The 19,200-nt window shown below is 50.0% G+C and overlaps 1 protein-coding gene across 1 annotated transcript in view; it reads left to right on the forward strand.

Moving 5' to 3' along the window:
- Positions 1 to 19,044, forward strand: part of NUP188 (nucleoporin 188) — a 53,838-nt gene extending 34,794 nt beyond the window's left edge. The window contains exons 16-44 of the mRNA XM_060608404.3: positions 948 to 1,100; positions 1,275 to 1,401; positions 1,610 to 1,697; positions 1,791 to 1,867; positions 2,444 to 2,558; positions 3,944 to 4,064; positions 4,194 to 4,260; positions 4,953 to 5,081; positions 5,406 to 5,545; positions 6,356 to 6,462; positions 8,120 to 8,326; positions 8,442 to 8,611; positions 9,416 to 9,485; positions 9,886 to 9,953; positions 10,383 to 10,578; positions 12,489 to 12,566; positions 12,825 to 12,910; positions 13,126 to 13,271; positions 13,580 to 13,761; positions 14,945 to 15,145; positions 15,332 to 15,424; positions 15,862 to 16,020; positions 16,239 to 16,376; positions 17,061 to 17,135; positions 17,218 to 17,448; positions 17,584 to 17,715; positions 17,980 to 18,053; positions 18,187 to 18,316; positions 18,428 to 19,044. Of these exons, the coding sequence (XP_060464387.1) occupies positions 948 to 1,100; positions 1,275 to 1,401; positions 1,610 to 1,697; positions 1,791 to 1,867; positions 2,444 to 2,558; positions 3,944 to 4,064; positions 4,194 to 4,260; positions 4,953 to 5,081; positions 5,406 to 5,545; positions 6,356 to 6,462; positions 8,120 to 8,326; positions 8,442 to 8,611; positions 9,416 to 9,485; positions 9,886 to 9,953; positions 10,383 to 10,578; positions 12,489 to 12,566; positions 12,825 to 12,910; positions 13,126 to 13,271; positions 13,580 to 13,761; positions 14,945 to 15,145; positions 15,332 to 15,424; positions 15,862 to 16,020; positions 16,239 to 16,376; positions 17,061 to 17,135; positions 17,218 to 17,448; positions 17,584 to 17,715; positions 17,980 to 18,053; positions 18,187 to 18,316; positions 18,428 to 18,604 (3,737 nt within the window). The 3' untranslated portion in view covers positions 18,605 to 19,044. The remainder of the gene's footprint in view (positions 1 to 947; positions 1,101 to 1,274; positions 1,402 to 1,609; positions 1,698 to 1,790; positions 1,868 to 2,443; positions 2,559 to 3,943; positions 4,065 to 4,193; positions 4,261 to 4,952; positions 5,082 to 5,405; positions 5,546 to 6,355; positions 6,463 to 8,119; positions 8,327 to 8,441; positions 8,612 to 9,415; positions 9,486 to 9,885; positions 9,954 to 10,382; positions 10,579 to 12,488; positions 12,567 to 12,824; positions 12,911 to 13,125; positions 13,272 to 13,579; positions 13,762 to 14,944; positions 15,146 to 15,331; positions 15,425 to 15,861; positions 16,021 to 16,238; positions 16,377 to 17,060; positions 17,136 to 17,217; positions 17,449 to 17,583; positions 17,716 to 17,979; positions 18,054 to 18,186; positions 18,317 to 18,427) is intronic.
- The last annotated feature ends 156 nt before the right edge of the window (positions 19,045 to 19,200 follow it).

Below are 19,200 nucleotides of genomic sequence, written 5' to 3' on the forward strand. Positions count from 1 at the left end.
ACCCTCCCTGGCTCAGTAGCCACCTCTCCTCAGCTTCTGTTTAGACCTCAGCACTGCTGTTTGAGCCATTTCATGCTCGTTGCCTTTAAAGCAGCTCCTCTCCACTGTGCTCGTTGAGGAATTATTAGTCTATTTCTCACTTTTTTATATCATTAGATTGACCTGAGCCGAAATCAAGAGTCAGATGCCCAACTGACTGAGCCACCCAGGCACCCCAGATTATTTTATTTAAAAAATAATGGGTGTTCATTGTAAAGAGAAACAGCATAGACAGACACTTTACAAAGTTCATCTGTTCAGACTTGTCCGTCAGATAGTCAGTGTTAAGAGCTGGTATGTGTCCCTGTGCACACCGTACACTCTCTTAGATTGATTCTGCAACTCATTTTTCTTATATGTGGATCTGACTCGTTCTCTTTTAGTAACTACAGAATTATTCTAGATATCCATAATTTTGTATCTTTTTCCTTCTAAAGGACATGTAGGCTATGTTGGGTTTTGGTCACTACAAACAATGCTCCTTTGGGTACTTGTACTTTATATACTGGTATTTTTATTTTTAGTACATAGAGTCTTCAAACCGGGGTTGTCTGATAAAAGGGTATATACGAGAATAATTTTGTGGGGTAGAAGGGTATATTACAATAACAATTTTAAATGGGTAAAAGGGTATATATACAGTAACAATTTGAAATACGTGTCAGCAACAGATGAAATAGATCAACAAAATGTGTTATATATTTACAGTGTGATATTATTCAGCCTTGAAAAGAAAGGGAATTCTGACACATGTGCTATACGTGGGTGACCCCAGCATAGCAGTGTTAGCTAGTGGGACGAGAGTCTGTCCATTTCTGTGTGATTAAATGTTGTTGTCTGATGTAGGAGTCGCTTTTTCCTATTGTATCGCTGGATATTAGACTAATTTCTCTTCCTCTCTTCCTTAGGGGGTCAGACCAACCTTCGCATACCTCAGGGCACAGTAGGCCAGGTAGTGCTGGACGACAGGGCTTACCTGGTACGCTGGGAGTACTCCTACAGTAGCTGGACCCTCTTTACCTGCGAGATTGAAATGCTGTTGCATGTTGTTTCCACTGCAGGTGAGGTCAGCTTGGGGGGACATGACTGTGGGGAAGAAAAACAGACATGCTTAGAATTGGGGGACAGAGAATCTCAGGATAAAACTCAGAACCGTCCAGACTGGGATCCGTGTAGTGTTTATCTGGGAGACTGTTCAGTAATCTTAAAGGAATTGTTGCTCTCTTTCCCCTCAGATGTGATCCAGCACTGCCAGCGGGTCAGACCCATCATTGATCTGGTCCATAAGGTCATCAGCACAGATCTGTCCATAGCAGACTGTCTCTTGCCCATCACATCCCGTATCTACATGCTGCTACAGCGGTAAGCATCAGCTCACACACACCCCAGGTTAAAGTCCGCATCTGTGCCTCTGTGGGAAGCCCTGGTGTGATACTATCCCCAGCTGAGGGTTTTCCTATTTTTCCATCCCTACTGAGAGGAGAGACTTGGGCAGAGAGAGCTGGAAAATATCTGTGATGGAACACGTTGTATTCATTTCACTGAGTAGAGTACACTATTCTCCAACTAGGCTAACGACAGTAATCTCTCCACCGGTGGATGTCATTGCTTCTTGTGTCAATTGCTTGACTGTTTTGGCTGCCCGGAACCCTGCAAAGGTGAGACACACCAAGTCTTCAAAATAGCCAAAAAATGTTGCACTTGGTGTATACCTGAAGACACATGGACATTGAGCTCTTTTCCCTTCTCAGGTCTGGACTGATCTTCGTCACACAGGCTTTTTACCATTCGTGGCCCACCAGGTCTCCAGCATGAGTCAGATGATTAGGTGAGCCAGGTCTTGGGTTGGGTAGAGCGTATTCCCCGGGAGTACCATATACATTTTGGGTCCAGGCTAGCTACATTACTTTTAAAGAAGCTTCCCTGTGCAGAATTGCTCATCCAGCAGCAACCACCTTAGGTACATGGGAATTAATTTTCCAGGTTGGAGAATACAGAGCTGTCTGGATCCAGAGACGTGGCTTCCCTTTCCTCAGCTGTAGTCACTCTATACTTTTCCTTGTTTCATGGCTTTTTGAACTTGCGTGGTAGGACAATTATTTATACATAGGCTCCATTTTCCTACTTGAGCATTTGCTCCTTGCCTTCTCTTGCTTATTAGACAACGATGTTTTCCTGATGTTTATTTGATTTTTTGAATTTTAAAGCTCTTGAGGTTGTACATTAATAAAGTACTCTCTTGGTGTTCATCTTGGGTATAAAATAGCCTAGATTTGCTTCATTCTTTTGAGAGCTTTCCTATGTTAGGTCCAAGCTATCTAGATAATAAGAATGCTCTGTGATAAGTTTCTTGAAACCTTGAGATTGCCCCGTCCTGATTCACTCTGCCTCTGTTTTTCCCCAGTGCGGAGGGGATGAATGCTGGAGGGTACGGAAACCTCTTGATGAATAGTGAGCAGCCCCAGGGCGAGTACGGGGTCACTGTTGCCTTTCTACGCTTGATCACCACTCTTGTCAAGGTAAACGCTGGTCAGATGGAAATATCTGAAATAGTTTCTCTTCTACCGTAGTCATTGTCTTTGGGCACAGCAGTTGTCCTGACGTTATAGCGTTAACAGTTTTTGTGTATTGAATATTTACTATGTGCCAGATTCCATAGCAGGTACTTTATCTGTGTTAATTAATTAATTAATTAAAAATTTAAAGTTTGTTTATTTTGAGAGAGAGAGCGAGAGCGAGCAAGTACATTGGGATAGGGGCAGAGAGAGGGAGAGAGAGAGAATCCCTTCCCAAGCAGGTTCCGCACTGTCAACGCAGAGCCCCATGTGGGGCTCGAAATCACAAACTATGAAACATGACTTGAGCCGAAATCAAGAGTTGGAAGCTTAACTGACTTAGCCATGCAGGCGCCCCTGTGTTAATTTATTTAATATTCAGAGGCAGGATGGTATGATGTGGTTACTGTCAAGCTATTTTCATCGTAGCCCAGGGCAATACATACGTTTTATATCTAGGCCCAGTATCCGTGTGTGTGTACGTGTGTGCATGTACGTACTTCTGAAGCAAAGTTTCACAATTCAGCACTTCTCTGACAACACAAAAGGCACTCTGGTATTTTCTAATAAGCTGATTTCACAATCCACTAATGGATTACAACTCAGTTTGAAAAATACTGTTGTAGCATAGATTTTGGAGTCAGACAAAATTAGGTGTACATGTCAGGTTGACCACTTACTAACTATGTTGGGCTTGGGCAAACATGGAATTTCTTAGAACCTTTGTAAAAAAGGAGTAATAACATGGTCTCTACTCCTTGGAGTTGTTGAGAGGGCCACACACGAGAAGCACTCAGCCTACTTTTCTGCCTGCGAGAATCAATGAATGAATGCTTGAAAAGGTAGAAACAGTCCAGAGATAGGGCTATAGCTATAGATATTTATACGTAAGTAAAGAATTTCCATTTTTAAGGTGAGGAAGCTGAATATTAGGACAAAGAATTGTGAGTATGAGAGCTCCTTTCCGGTGTCCCAGAGATAAGGTAGAGGTTAGGCGAATGAATGGCATCATGATAGTGAAATCAGCACTCCCCATTGCTAACAGTCCTACGTCCTTCATGTTCATGGTTGGTACCTCCCTCTGCCAGATTTAACCTTCTTCTGTCTCCTTCACGTAGGTGCCTTCCGTGACATTGAGACATTGTCTTTTTAGTCTTTTTCTCTATTTCAAAGAAATCCACAGCTTGGACCCAGTTGAACTAGAGTGTTCTGATTTTTTTTTTTTTTTCTCTTACTGACAGCCAGGGTTTGCCTAGATTTCCTTTGGACCTGTAGTTTTAGAGTTAAATCTCTGATAGCTGAATGACTTCCTTAAATGGTTTAAGTCCTCACAGCATGGTTTCTCATAGGGGCAGCTTGGGAGTACCCAGAGCCAAGGGCTGGCGCCCTGTGTCATGTTTGTGCTGAAGGAGATGCTTCCTGGCTACCACAAGTGGCGCTACAACACCCATGGTGTGAGGGAACAGATTGGTAAGGGACGCGCGCGGGCAGGGAAGGCCTGAGCCACTCCTGGCTCCCTGGAGATCTTATCTTTCCCTTTGTTGGGAGGAGGGTCATCACACAAGGCCACTTCATTCCTGTGTCTTTTCCGGAGTCCAGGTTGCCTGATCCTGGAGTTGATTCATGCAATACTGAACCTGTGCCATGAGGCAGACCTGCACAGCAGGTATGAGGGGGTGATTGCTTGAACCCGGTGCTCTTGGACGCTGCCGCTCCCCAAGGGAAGACACGGGCGGGCTTCTGCTCATCCTTTCAGAAAACTCAGCTGGGTTGAACCCAGAGCTCAGTACTCTGGAGGTTCTCATTTGCTCTCCACTGGACTGTATCCTTTCTCCCTGTGAGTCGAGAAGAGCAAATGAAATGGGGATGAGATTGTTCCCAATGACACACACACATACATATACACAAATTATTTTTTATGATCTTTACAAAAGTTACACATGTTCGTTAGGAAAATAGTGAAAATGCCCTTCCTAAACCTGTTTCCAGAGATGACTAGGAAGTTCGTGTGTATTCTACTAGGTGTTTTCCTTTGCGTGTACTAACTGCTCCATAATTTTATTTCCATGCCACTTCATATAGATCTGTCTTGTTTTAGTGGTACCATGCGTTCCATTGTATGAATTAATCATGACTCAATTCAGTAGATATATCCATTAATCGTTGGGACATTTAGATAGCTTCTCTGGGTTGTTTTTAAGATCAAGTCTACTTAAGGAAAGTGATCAGAGTGTGTTCATCTGACACGGAGCTGATCTGTATCACTGACGTCCAGTTGGTTAGGTTTGGATAGTGCCCTTCTCTCGCAGTAATAAACTTGACAGCTCCCTGGTAACTCAGAACATGTCTGTCTTGCAGTCACAGCCCCAGCCTGCAGTCTCTCTGCATCTGCAGCCTGGCCTACACAGAAGCGGGACAGACAGTCATCAATATCATGGGCATCGGTGTGGACACCATCGACATGGTGATGGCTGCTCAGCCCCGCAGGTGGGGCTCCCTCTCCCCTTCCCCGTTTATCTTAGTGTGCCTGCATGTCCTGAGAACTCCAGTGTGGGTTAACGTGCGGTAGCTCTTTAAAGACAGCCTTATTTCCCCTAGGATGTAGCCTGTATGTAATCTAGTGGCTGCTACGTAGACTGGCACATAGCAAAGGGAGTTGATTGCTCCTCCTCTCTCCTAGTTTGGACTGGGGCCTCTAACAGAAGCTGTTGAACTCTGGGATTATTGTTGGAATCTAATTCATGAGAGCACATATGTTGCGAATGAAGTCATGTTGTCTGAATCAACTTTGGTTTCCATTTGGCACCCTAGTGATGGGGCAGAGGGCCAGGGGCAGGGCCAGCTGCTGATCAAGACAGTGAAACTGGCATTCTCCGTCACCAACAATGTTATTCGGCTGAAACCTCCTTCTAATGTGGTGTCCCCCCTGGAACAGGCTCTCACACAGCATGGTATGTATTGATCTTGCGAACAGCAGTGCTTCTGCCCACAAGTACGTACTTCAGGCTGTGTTGTTAGAGGCCAGCAGTATTTTCTGACTAATTCCTGGAGGGAGTTTGGGAATGATCACCAGTCCCCATCCCGGACTTAGAAGCGAGAGGACTGGAATGTCCTTCATTTCTGCCTCCTGTTGATGACGGGGTAATAGTTAAGAACCCGTGTTCAAAGTCAGACTGCCTTGGCTCACATTTTGGCTTTAATCTGCTATGTTACCTTGGGCACATTATTGAACAACTCTGCCTCGGGATAATAGTAATACCTTCCTTACACAATTACGACGGAGGTAAGATTACTACGTGTAAATCATGGAGGGAAGTTCTTGGTACCTGTTAAGTATTAACTGTTTTATTCTTTGACCTTACACTACTCATTTAATACCTTTGGGACCCTGTTTCCTCATTTTCAAGTAGGTGTTTAGATAATGCCTAAGACCTACTCTTAACTATCATTTTGAGATTTTGACGATTCTTGCATTTCAATGTGACGTCTTTTTCTAACCTGTTTGTTAAGAGACTGTTTTGTTTTGTTTTCCAAAATGTCTCTCTTTCTGCTCTTAATGAATTGGATTGGGCTGTTTACCTGCATATCCCCTTGGCTACCGAAAAAAGAGAATGGTATGGCCACCTGGATTCGCTCTGGCTCTCCCAAGTACTTGAGGGTAGTAAATTCCCTCACGTGCGTGAGCCTTTTTGAATAGCAGCCTCTCTTAGGAGCTTGAATCAGGCACATTGGTGTCTCAGCTGTTTCCTGTACTTCTTCAGGTGCCCATGGGAACAACCTCATTGCTGTTCTTGCCAAATACATCTACCACAAACATGATCCGGCTTTGCCACGTCTTGCCATCCAGCTGTTGAAACGTCTGGCCACGGTAGGATCCCACTTAATCAGCCAAAGCCCCAGAAAACTGACTTTGTGCATGAGACCACCCCTGCCTTATCTCAGGAGAAACAGCTAGCTTGGACTTAGTCCTGACTTTTACAGTGACCCAGCCATGTACACACCACACAAATTGTGTTGCTGTCCACACCACACCTAAATTGTGGTTTGTGAGAGTTTTTTTTTTTTTCCTGATTACAAAAGACATGCATTCTCATTTTTACATATTTAAACGTTACAGGTAAATGTAGCATAGAAAGTTAAGGTCCACTCTGATCCCTTCGTTCCAAGACTCCCTATGAGCAGATTGGTATGCATTGTTCCACATTTCTTTTTATCTGTGCTTTTGTACTGAAGGATGTTTGCTGTGCTCTTCCGTTCTTTACAAAAGTAGAATTGCACCGTCCATACTGTTTTGTGACTGGCTTTTTTCACTGAACCACAGATCTTACAGTCTTTCCATGTGGGCACATTTGGCCTACTTTATTGTCTTTAATGCTTGCACGATGAGCCACAGAATGGATGTATCCTGATTTATTTGGGCTATTTTTTTTTTTTTTTTTTTGTCTTTCACTATTACAAGCAGTGCTGCAGTGAATGAACATTGTTGTCCATAGAACGCCATGAGCTTTTGTTTTCAATTCCTGAATATTAGTTATTAGTGAACATTTTAATTTTTGTAGACATTTCTAAATTGGCCTCTATAAAGGATTGTATTAAAAAAAATGTTAAAAAGGGGGTGGGATGCCTGGGTGTCTCAGTTAAGTGTCTGACTTCAGCTCAGGTCATGATCTCACAGTTTGTGAATTCGAGCCCCACGTCGGGCTCTGTGCTGACAGCTCAGAGCCTGGATTCAGTTTCTGTGTCTCCCTCTCTCTCTACCCTTCCCCTGTTTACACTCTGTTTCTCTCTCTCAAAAATGAATAAACATTAAAAAAAAATTTTTTTTAATTAAAGGATTGTAGCAGTTTATATTCCCCCCTTTTTCCTAATTTTTTTTCTAAACATTTGTTTTTGAGAGAGAGCACAAGTGGGGCAGGGGCAGAGAGAGAGGGAGACACAGAATTTGAAGCAGGCCCCAGGCTCCGAGCTGTCAGCACAGAGCCTGACAAGGGGCTTGAAATCACGGACCAGACAGCGAGATCATGACCTGAGCTGATGTCGGACGGTTAACTGACTGAGCCACCCAGGCGCACCCCCCCCTCTCTGCTTTTTTTTAATGTAATCTCTACCCCCATCATGTGGCTTGAATTCATGATCCCGAGATTAGGAGTGGACACTCTACCAACTGAGCCAGCCAGGTGCCCCGACAGTTTATACTCCTAACACCAAGTCTTAACATCCTTGCCAGAGTGGCCCTGTCAGTCTTTTAATCTTTGCTAATCTAATAGGCAAACCAGTATTACCTCATTTTTTACTTTGCATTTATCGTTATTATTGTGTATCTTTTATGTTGATTAGCATTTCTTTTGTGAATCACTGGGCACTTTGTACCATAGTTTGAAGCAATGTCCCTTTTAACCCACTGCCACATATTTGGATGTTCCCCTTTGTGCCCATTTTCTGAGAGTTCTCTGGCACCCTTCTGCAGGAGCTCGTTGAGGTTTTTCTGGAAGTAGAGCTCTAAGTCTGTGTTTGGTCTCCACCAGGTGGCCCCAATGTCAGTGTACGCCTGCCTGGGCAACGATGCGGCTGCCATTCGAGATGCCTTCCTGACCCGCCTGCAGAGCAAGATTGAGGACATGCGCATCAAAGTCATGATTCTGGAGTTCCTCACGGTTGCAGTAGAGACTCAGCCAGGCCTCATTGAACTGTTTCTGAATCTGGAGGTGAAGGATGGCAGCGATGGCTCCAAGGTGAGCCCGCACCTGGGATGAAGCTGGGGGGCGGCCCCTTGGGAGGTGGGTGTAGGCCCCACGGGTGCGCTTGCTGGCAGTGGCCAGGGCCTGAACTCTCTCGCCCCTCTTGCAGGAATTCAGCCTTGGGGTATGGAGCTGTCTCCACGCCGTGCTGGAGCTGATCGATTCCCAGCAGCAGGACCGCTACTGGTGTCCGCCCCTGCTGCATCGTGCGGCCATTGCCTTTCTGCATGCCCTGTGGCAGGACCGGCGGGACAGTGCCATGCTGGTCCTCAGAACTAAGTAAGTCTGGCTCCAGGAGGTATTTGCTTTCAAGGCTTGTGTCTGTAAAATGGGAGTAACGATACTTCATACTTCAGAGGTTTGTTGTGACAGCTCACTTAGCATATGTGTAGAAAGTGCTAGGAGCCTGGTTCAGCGTGCAGGAACTTCACTCTTAGTCATTGTCTTCTTATGCTGCTGCCGGCAGGTGTCATCTTTACTCTAGGGCAGAGGCGTGTTTACCTTAGGGTGCCCACCTTTTCCTGCCTTTTGTATTCTTGCCTTCTGCTGACTCCTTCAGACCCACTATTCTTGAGAAACGCCTTCCGAAGAGTGACTTGTTCCAGCCCTTGAACTGAATGAGACCCCTGCTCTCTAGGACCCTGTTCGCTGAATGAGACCCCTGCTCCCTAGAACCCCGTTCGCTGAATGAATCCCCTGCTCTCTAGAACCCTGTTCACACAAAGGGAAGGAACATTAAAAAGGCAAACCATGGGAATCTGCGTCCTTATTCCCCTCCCTCTCTCTTCCTTCTGGGGCTGCGGGACATGTGCAGCGGCACAGATCATGAGAATTTTTACCATTCAACTCTAGAACATACATATAACATTTGATTGTGTTTCTTAACGGGAAGGCATAACTGTATCTGTGGAACCCTTTATATTTACGTAGGAGCAGGTCACCTATGAGACACATGTTAAGACTGGGCAGGTAACTTGGGTGTTAGGACTTGGGTGTGCAAGTAACCACCCAAGGCAGGTGGACAGAACTGCAGGAAGGACTGCCTGAGAGAGAGGATGATTTCCAAATGTATTTTTCTTTCAGACCCAAATTTTGGGAGAACTTAACCAGTCCACTGTTTGGAACCCTTTCTCCTCCCTCAGAAACATCTGAGGTAAGCTGGGGTGAAGGGTAGGACGTGACGGAAAGTCTCAGGGAGGACAGGCTGGGCTGCGAGAGGCTGAGGTGTAGAAAATGGTATCTCCCCTAATTAAGCAACCAGAGTGTTTTCTTCACTGGAAACTTCTTTCTCAGAGGAGTGCCTGCTTCCTCTCCCTGTGATGTCTTGCTTGGGAAGGAAAGTGGCATGCCCTGCTCTGTGTTGATGGCTCGGTGGTCTTCTCCGCTCGCTGGGAGACACTGTGGACCTGACACTGCAGATGCCCATTCGCGTTCGATAGGGACTGTGCTTCCTTGTTTTCCAAGTATCAGGTCCCTGCTCTGTTCCCTCACGGGGGCCACCAGGGAAGAGGTTCTCCTCGTGATTGGTATCTGCTCTGCTCTCCCCTCCACAGCCCAGCGTCCTGGAAACCTGTGCCCTCATCATGAAGATAATTTGCTTGGAAATATACTATGTAGTTAAGTGAGTCCTCTCCCCTTCTGAGATTTGAATTAAAGGTTTGGGGGTGGGGTGCGTGGTGGCCTGCCATTGGGTGCATGGCTCTTCGAGCCAAGACAGAGGAGAGAGCTGGTTTGGAGCCATTTATGGAGGGCCGCTGAGTTGTGTCCCTGGCCAGTCCATTGATGGCATTTATGATTGTCAGAGAGAGTTATTGTGAAGCAAACTCCATGTGCCTGGGATTTCATGGAGGAGGAATCCTGGAAAAGGCCTCAACCTAACCCATTATGTTGAGCAAGAAGTATGAACCCCACACAGTGGAGGTGACTGGAGCCGTCTGCCTTTAAGCCCAAGTGAGGTCGCTTTCTCTGCCTCGACAAGGGTCTGTGCCCATCACGTTTATGTCTGCTTTCAAAACCTAATCATAGGTTTTATTTTTTCTTGACACCCTAGGGGCTCTTTAGATCAGTCTTTAAAAGATACACTTAAGAAATTTTCCAGCGAGAAACGCTTTGCCTACTGGTCAGGATATGTCAAGTCATTGGCAGTTCACACAGCAGACACCGAGGGCAGCAGCTGCACCTCCCTGGTAGAGTATCAGATGCTCGTCTCCGCCTGGAGGATGCTCCTCATCATCGCCACCAGTCACGTAAGAGCCTCTGGGGGGCGGCGGAGGGGGTGCGGGGGCCAGGTTTCGCTTTGGTGTCCTAGCAACCGTGTGCTGGGATGCCTGACGGATACACCCCTTGGGATGAAGAACAAATCAGGGACTTTTTCCTGAGCTAAAATGTAACAGTTCTATGCTGGTAGATGGGGGGCTGCTGTGGGGTGTTTAGGGTGTTGGATTCAAGAGACCTTGAAGGAAAATGCAGAGAAATAATTTAAAACGTTCATAAAACAATAGCATCCATAGAAGCCTCCTGTAGCTGCCCTTGTGGCCCTGAACAGGTCTCAGAGGCCCCCTTCCTTCGTCTGCCTCTCACGCACACGTAGAGTCACCTTCTTAGGCACGTCCCCTGTGGACACTAGGTAAATATTTGTAGACTGGTCAACAGACAGCTGTGACTGCTGTGGCAGCACCTTCTCTAGGGTTCTAGAAACTGCATTTCCTGGTTTTAGAAAAAGAGCAGAGGCCATTGTCTCTGCACTGTGTATCTACTGAGAGTTGGTTTTTAGAGAGAGAAAGTTAGCATTTAAGAAGAATTTGCATTTCTCCTTTGCGTGCATGCGTGTGTTTTCACACTGCACCGTCCTGTTGTGCAATAAGGGCTTAGTTTTGAATTGTTTTTCCCTGGGGAATCCAGATTACTATCTTTGCTTCATTAGTAACTACAACTTGGTAGATGTCCCTTGTTCTAAGCATACTCTTATGTCTTCCATGAGTGACGTGTTCCCAGTGCCTGACTGGCCACGACTTTGGGACTTTTCTGCATCACATTGGCTGTAGACTCCTGAGACTGCAGACACACCAGAAGGCTCAGCCATCTTTGGAGCATGATTGATTCCTCAGTGGATAGCCTGTGTGTCACTTGCCTTTTAGGCCCTAGCTAAGCAACAGGTGTTTTGTTTTAATTAAAGTATAGTTGGCATATAATGTTCTGTTTCAGGTGGACATCGTGATGTTTCCGTATTTTCATACACAGTAAGATGATTCCCATGCTAAGTCTAGTTACTGTTTCTTAAACATACAAGGCCATTACAGTGTTATTAACTATATTTCCTATGTTGTACGCCATAGGCAGTAGTTCATGGATCGTAGCTCTGAAAATCCTGCTACCTCTTTTTTCTTAGGAAAACTATCTGATTAAGTGTAGGATACTGACCATTCACTTACTCATTTAACAGATATTAACGGAACGTTCCCCATGTGTCAGGCACCCAGGGATACAGCAGTGAACAAGGCAGAGAAGGTCTTTGATCTCCTGGAGAGTGGCCCATGAGGGAGGCAAATTGTAAACAAATCCATAAAGAAAAACAGTTCGAGATTGTGATAATTCACTATGAAGGAGATAATCAGGATGTTGTGGTAGTGAGTGCTTAAGTAGGAGCAGTCAGGAAGGCCTTCTCTGAGGAGGTGTCATCCAAACTGAGACCTGATGTGCAAAGGAGCCTTCCAGGTGGAGAGCCTGTGGAAGAGAGTAGTCTAGGCACTTGGTGTCACATGTGTGAGGGTCCAGAGCGGAAAAGAGTATGGTATGGTTTAAGCAGGAAGAAGAAGTCCTACTAGTAGGCCTGGAATAGGCTGAGCACAAGTGGTGATACCGAAATCAGTTGGACTAGATCCCGTGGGGCCTCTTAGGCCTTGTTGTGAGGCGTTTGCATTTCTAGTGCACTGGGAAGCCGTTGAAGGGTCTGAGAAGAGGGGTGTTGTCAGGAGGAGGTGGTGAACCTGACCCGATTTTGACCATGTCTAAGGGTGGACAGAGAAACAACCGGGCGATAATTAGGAAGACTGTGACTAACCAATGACTAATTGCCTGACAGAGGACCCTACGTCTTGTGGCTTTTGTAGTCTGGGGAATTTTCTCAAATGACATTTTTCTCCCTGTTCCTTTGCAGGCAGAGGTAATGCACCTGACTGACCCTGCAGTGCGTCGCCAGCTCTTTCTTGACGTGCTTGATGGGACCAAAGCATTAGTAAGTGTGTCTGGGAGGTTTCTCATTCTTCCTAGGGAGAAGGTCTCACAAATGTCAGGACAAGGGGCTCAGTCGGCCTCGGAGGCCTGAGGCCACAGTGCCGAGCCGTGGTCTCTCCCATGGGCCCACCCCTGTCAGCTCGCTGCTGGGAAAGAAGGGCATGAGTCTGAAAGGTGCCCTTCGGATGGAGCTCGAATCTCCCAGCCACGTCAGCTCGCAGGAAGCCTGACTTCTGACTGGTCTGCTGTCTCCCCTCAGCTCCTGGTCCCCACCTCAGTGAACTGCCTCCGCCTCGGATCCATGATGTGCACTCTGCTGCTTATCCTCCTCCGGCAGTGGAAGAGGTGAGCACCGTGCCAGGGGAGGGGGCCTGCTCACTCCTCCTTACCAGCCCTTTGCTTTCCCGAAGGGGAGAAAATGGGTGTGAGACGGGTTCGCTTTCCATCGCTAGCAAACGGGGAGGCAGGCCGCCCGGTGGGCACCTCTGAATCAGAGCTAGGGCACTTTGTGGCCTTTATTTGGCATGTGTTCTTCCTTCTCTGCCCCGTATTGTTGCTAGAGAGTTAGGTTCTGTGGATGAAATCCTTGGGCCCTTGACGGAGATCCTGGAGGGAGTGCTACAGGCAGACCAGCAACTCATGGAGAAGACCAAGGCCAAGGTGTTCTCAGCATTCATCACAGTGTTGCAGATGAAGGAGATGAGAGGTGAGGAGCAGAGGGGAGAGGGGGCAGCGGTCCCCCGGCTCCACTGGCAGCTGGTCTGGCGGGGCTTCATCTGGTTTCCAGCCACACATTTTTGCTTTGCGGTTTGAGCTGTCAGTCTTGGAATGCCTGTCTTCCAGAAAACTTTTTCTCCCCCATCTGTCTACTTCCCGCTCCCCACGCGGGTGGATCCTCTCTCAGCAGCATACATTCCCCTGTGCCTGCCTGGGGAGGGAACCTCGGTGTGCAGCAGCGAGAGTTGACATGGTGAGTGAGCATCACTGTGTCCCCTCCCTGCCTGTGCTCTGCAGTGAGTGACATCCCCCAGTACTCCCAGCTGGTGCTGAATGTCTGTGAGACCCTCCAGGAAGAGGTAATTGCTCTCTTCGACCAGACCCGCCATAGTCTGGCGTCGGGTGGTGCCACAGAGGACAAGGACAGCATGGAGACTGATGACTGCTCACGGCCCCGGCACAAGGACCAGCGTGATGGGGTGAGGGAGTGCCCCGGGGAGTAGGTTGTCCTGCCCACGCACATCCAGCAAGTGCCAACTGCCTTGCCTACCCTGTGCCAGGCCCTCGGGGTGATTAGTGAATGAGACATGTAGTCACTGCACTGGAAGAGTTTGTAGCCTAGTGGAGAACACGAACAAATCAGAGCCCATGCAGAGATGTGTCGGAATTCCATCGTGGCAAGTCCCATGCAGGAGAAACACTGGGAGAACGTGTGGCTTGGGGTTCTCACCTAATCTAGGGATTCCACGAGATAGCACCCTTTCAGCCATAATTTAAAGCATTGATAGAGTCAGGCAGGTAAAGGGAGCGAGGAAGACTTGGGAGTGAGAACAGGGTGGTTTGCTGTGGTACGAGTCCCCTGGCGGCCAGAGGAAAGGCTGCGGTGAGCGAAGCAGTGAGAGGCTGGAGAGCTGGGGGCTGGATGACTGGCAGCCTTAGCAGGGTCTTTGATGTGGGTTTCAAGTGAAAGAAGAAAGGACTCAAGGATTTAAGCAAGGGAGAGAAATGTGGAAAGATCTCCCTGGACGCAGCATAGAAGAGTGTTTTTCAAACTGGGTCATGACTTGTTTAGTGGATCTTGAGATGAACTCATTTGGTTATAACCAGCATTTTTTTTTTTTTAACAAAGGAGGATAAAGTATAAAAGAAAATATCTGGGTTTTGTTGGGGGGGGGAAGGGTAGGAAAATATATCAACGTGTGTATACGGGGACACAGCATAAAAAGTATTTATTCTTGTGCGTCATGGTCAAAAGTAAGTTTGAAAAGCCACCGGTATGAAGAATTGATTGGAGAGGGTCCAGGAGAGCGAAGGACCGTTCAGGAGGCGGGTGCAGTGGTGCAGCAAGACGGGTAGAGTTGGGCGCAGTGAGCAGGTGTGAGTCGGGAAGCTTGAGAGGTAGTGGGGGAGGGAGGAGTCTAGAACTGTCTCTGGGGGGTGGTATGTTAGCTTGAGGGGAGTGCTGTGTCCCGTTAGGGGGTGTGGGTACAGCCAGGTTGGGAGAGACTCCACATTTCCATCAAGCTCACTCAGGAGATGTCTGTGACCGAGTGAGGGCTGGGGCAGCCTGGCGCAGGGCTGCCTGTTGTTGTCCTCCCCCCTCATCCCCCCCTTGCACTGCTTCCTTCCCTCTTGCCTATCTTTGCCCCTGGGCCCCAGCAGGTATGTGTCCTGGGCCTGCACCTGGCCAAGGAGCTGTGTGAGGTGGACGAGGACGGTGACTCATGGCTCCAGGTGACTCGCAGGCTCCCCATCCTGCCAACCCTCCTCACCACTCTGGAGGTGAGCCTTCGCATGAAGCAGAACCTGCATTTCACCGAGGCATCATTGCACCTGCTCCTCACTCTGGCTCGCACCCAGCAGGTAGGAGGCCAGCCCGGGTGCAGGAGGGAGCCTCCTTGCTTGTGTTGGGTGGGTTCCAGCACAGCCTATGATTCTCCCAGGAGCTCTGGTCTGCCTTGAGAGCTCGGCTGCCCCTGGGCAGGAGACAGATTCCAGGAGTGGTGGGGCCGGGTAAGTTCCATCTCATTCCAGGTCTTTCCCTCCCAGGGAGCCACAGCAGTAGCTGGGGCTGGCATCACCCAGAGCATTTGTCTGCCCCTCCTGAGCGTGTACCAGCTTAGCTCCAATGGGACAGTGCAGGTGAGTGCCAGTGACTCGCCAGGACCTCTGGATTGGCCAGACTGCAATTTGAGTGGAAAAGTGTCCCTGTCCTTGATCTTTCACAGACCCTGGGAGTTGCTCTTTAATGGCTTGTCTGATGCACTGATGGTGTAGACTCCTCACTGCCCCCATACTGATTTCTAGTAAGAGAAGTTCATATGGCTAGTTAATGGCAGACCTGAGTCTAGAACCTGGGATTCTTTTGTTTCTGCCTGGTGGTGCTCTTTCCTCGTAATCCCTGGCCTCGGACCCCCTGTGGCCCTGCCCGTCACCAGGCAGTGGCTGTGCCCTTTCTAGGTTTTCTCTTCCGAGCAGCCAGGCTGCCTTAGCTGCCGTGTTGCACGGAGGTCCCGCTACACCCGTCAGCTGGATTCGTTGGTGCCGTGTCCTGATCTCGTCTGCTGTCTGTATCTTAGACGCCTAGCACCTCTCGGAAGTCTCTGGATGCCCCCTCTTGGCCGGGGGTCTACCGCCTCTCCATGTCCTTGATGGAGCGGCTCCTCAAAACTCTGCGCTACAACTTCCTGACCGAGGCCCTGGACTTCGTGGGTGTTCACCAGGAGCGGACCTTACAGGTGAGGGGCTGCCAGCATCATAGGAGCTCAGGGGGCTCAGGGTAATAGGGGGGTCTGGGTCATTCAGGACCATTCAGAAACTTCTGAGCCTAGAAGAGTCTGATGTGCCATCACCTCAGCATTTGTGGGTCCAGAACCTGTCCTCCCAATGGGAGGGTGAAGAGCAGGCAGGTCAAGTCCCTGTTTCACTCCATCCATCCTTGTCTCGCCCCTCTCAGTGCCTCAGTGCGGTGAGGACAGTACAGAGTCTGGCCTGCCTGGAGGAGGCAGACCACACTGTGGGCTTCATTCTGCAGCTCTCCAACTTCATGAAGGAATGGCACTTCCACCTGCCTCAGCTTATGCGAGATGTCCAGGTGGGTCCTTGGACATGGTTCCTTGCAAGGGGTCTGGGGAAGTGCTTGGGCATGGGGTGGTGGGCACTGTCTGGGGTACCTCTGGTGAATAGCAGGCACTTGGAACGTGGGCATTTTGCTTTGTGAACACGGGGTTTGGTTTCTTCGTGTTGCTTTCCCTGGAGCTAAAGTTTTCCTTATATATCAATATATATAAAGGGCAGCCTTGTAGCTTAAGAACTTGGGCTCGGTTGGATGGATGTTGGTTCACATCCCTCAGGAATAGGCCTGAAGCTTGAGACCAGCGGGGCCAGGGTCTGGGGAGTAGGGAGAGAACAGGTCCTGGAGCCAGACAGGCATCCATCATTTGCGTGACCTTGGCCACGTTACTTCGCTATTTCTGAAGGTTTTTCTTGTGTAAAATGGGAAAATGATCCCTATCTTATTTCTTTACTGAAGAACTGATCTTAGACCTTGAGCTAGGTGGTGGCACGGCACAGGGTGCAGGGAAAGATCCCAGGCATCCCTTGCCCCAGTCCGGAGTCGGGCATACTCTGTGGCTGTAAGATTTGCAGCTCGAGAACACAGGGAGGTGAGCATTGTAGGAGCTGAGAGCAAGCGCACTGGGACTCTTGAGGGGGGCCTGCTTGTTGGGGCTGCTGCTGACAACTCCCTGCCCCCGCCCCACGTGTGTGTCTGCTGCAGGTAAACCTGGGCTACCTGTGCCAGGCCTGCACCTCCCTCCTGCACAGCCGCAAGATGCTGCAGCACTGCCTGCAGGTAACCGCCCTCCCTGCCAGGCTGCCCGCGGGGCCTCGTGCCGGCTTCTCTGGACTCCACCTCCATTTCTTGTCTCCCTCAGAACAAAAACGGGGACGGCATCCCCTCGGCTGTCGCCCCCCGAGTTCAGCGGCTGCCCGCCGCTGCCACTGCCGCCCCCTCCTGCTCTTCTAAGCAGCCCGCTGCTGACACGGAGGCCTCGGAGCAGCGAGCCTTACACACGGTCCAGTACGGACTTCTCAAGATCCTTAGCAGGACCCTGGCGGCCCTGCGCCACTTCACCCCAGATGTCTGCCAAATCCTGCTGGATCAGGTACGAGCCGCCCCCTGTGCCGTGCCGCCAGCTGCCCGGCGGTGAGCTGCAGAGGCTCTCCTGTGCTCTGCTCTACCCTTAAGAGCCGTCTGGGGTCCTAGCTGGGCTCCAGATTGCTCCTGTCTTGCCTTGCAGTCCCTGGACCTTGCTGAATACAACTTCCTCTTTGCCCTGAGCTTCACCACTCCCACCTTTGACTCAGAAGTGGCCCCCTCCTTCGGGACCCTTCTGGCCACGGTGAATGTGGCCCTAAACATGCTTGGAGAGGTAAGTTGGGTGCTGTCAGACTCTGGCCTCTCAACCCCAGTCTTCCCCCCGATCTCCCGCGGCATAACTGGCCTCCAGCACGTCAGCCTGCTTGAGCCTGGTCCTTTTCCTGAGCGAGCTGGCAGGACCTCGCTGGGAGGAGCACTGTGGGGGCCGAGTGAGTAGCTGGCCAACTGCTAGTGCAGGGCCGCCAAGTCGGAGGCTCGCAGGGAGCCACACCTGTTACTGTCACTTTCTCTTTTCACCCTGTGTCTCTTCCTCCAGCTGGACAAGAAAAAGGAGCCCCTCACCCAGGCCGTGGGGCTCAGCACACAGGCAGAAGGGACGAGAACACTGAAGTAAGAAAGCCCCTCTTCTGGAATTTGATCTGGGGTCAGGGCAGCTGTGGGTCAGCCCTCCTCCTGGCTCGGCGGTGCACCCCGTCCCTGCCGGCTCGGCTGTCTGCAACGGGGCCCCCTGCCCTCTCCCCAGGTCCCTCCTGATGTTCACCATGGAAAACTGCTTCTACCTGCTCATCTCCCAGGCCGTGCGCTACCTTAGGGACCCGGCCGTACATCCCCGGGACAAGCAGCGGATGAAACAGGAGCTCAGCTCGGAGTTGGTACAGACGGGTAGAGGGCTCTGACCAGGGGCGCTGGTGGGGACGAGCCTGTGGGTTCCCACTCGGCCCCCCGCCTCGCGGGGCCCTCATCTAGTACCTTTTCTTTCCCAGAGCACGCTGCTCTCCAGCCTCTCACGCTACTTCCGCCGGGGAGGCCCCAGCTCCCCCGCTGCCGGCGTCCTCCCCTCGCCTCAGGGCAAGTCCACCTCGCTCTCCAAGGCCAGCCCGGAGAGCCAGGAGCCTCTGATCCAGCTAGTGCAGGCCTTTGTGCGGCACGTGCAAAGATAGGGTGGGGGCCCGCCCGCCCTGCTCCGGCAGCCTGCACCGCAGTCCCGGGCAGCGGGGGTGCTGCGGGCCGGCCCTGCGGCCCGTGTGGACTGAGAGCGGCACCTGTCCCCTCCCCCCAGGGCAGCCACGACTCCAGCCGCCCACCCACTGGCATTATTTTTATAATAGATCAAGAGGTCCACGGCCAGGTGGGAGCCACGAGTCTACCGCGCTCACGCCCTCAAGTTCAAAATGTCCCAGGGTGTGGTACTTCCCTTAAGCATCCCCCCCGCCCTCCGCCCCTGCACTTGACCCCGGCCCAGTAGAGGCCAGGAGCCGGTGTCAAATGCAACCAGGATAGGCTGTGTGCACGGCTCTGAAAATGTTTTCCATGCTCTGTTCTTGCAGTTTTTGGTAATACTGTGGTCTATTTATACAAATATTAAAATACTGTTTATAGATAGCTGTGTGATGTGCCTTCAGGGCCTGGAGAAGGGCACCCGGCGCTCAGCACCAAGCAAGTCTTCCTTGGCCAGGTGCCTGGGAGCAGCGGAGTGGAGGTTTGGGGAAGCAGAGGAGCCGGGCGGACACTTTAATTTTCCCTTCCCCGGCCCGCC

The sequence above is a fragment of the Panthera onca genome, chromosome D4, assembly GCF_046562875.1.
Source record: "Panthera onca isolate mPanOnc1 chromosome D4, mPanOnc1 haplotype 2, whole genome shotgun sequence".
Lineage (NCBI taxonomy): Eukaryota > Metazoa > Chordata > Mammalia > Carnivora > Felidae > Panthera > Panthera onca.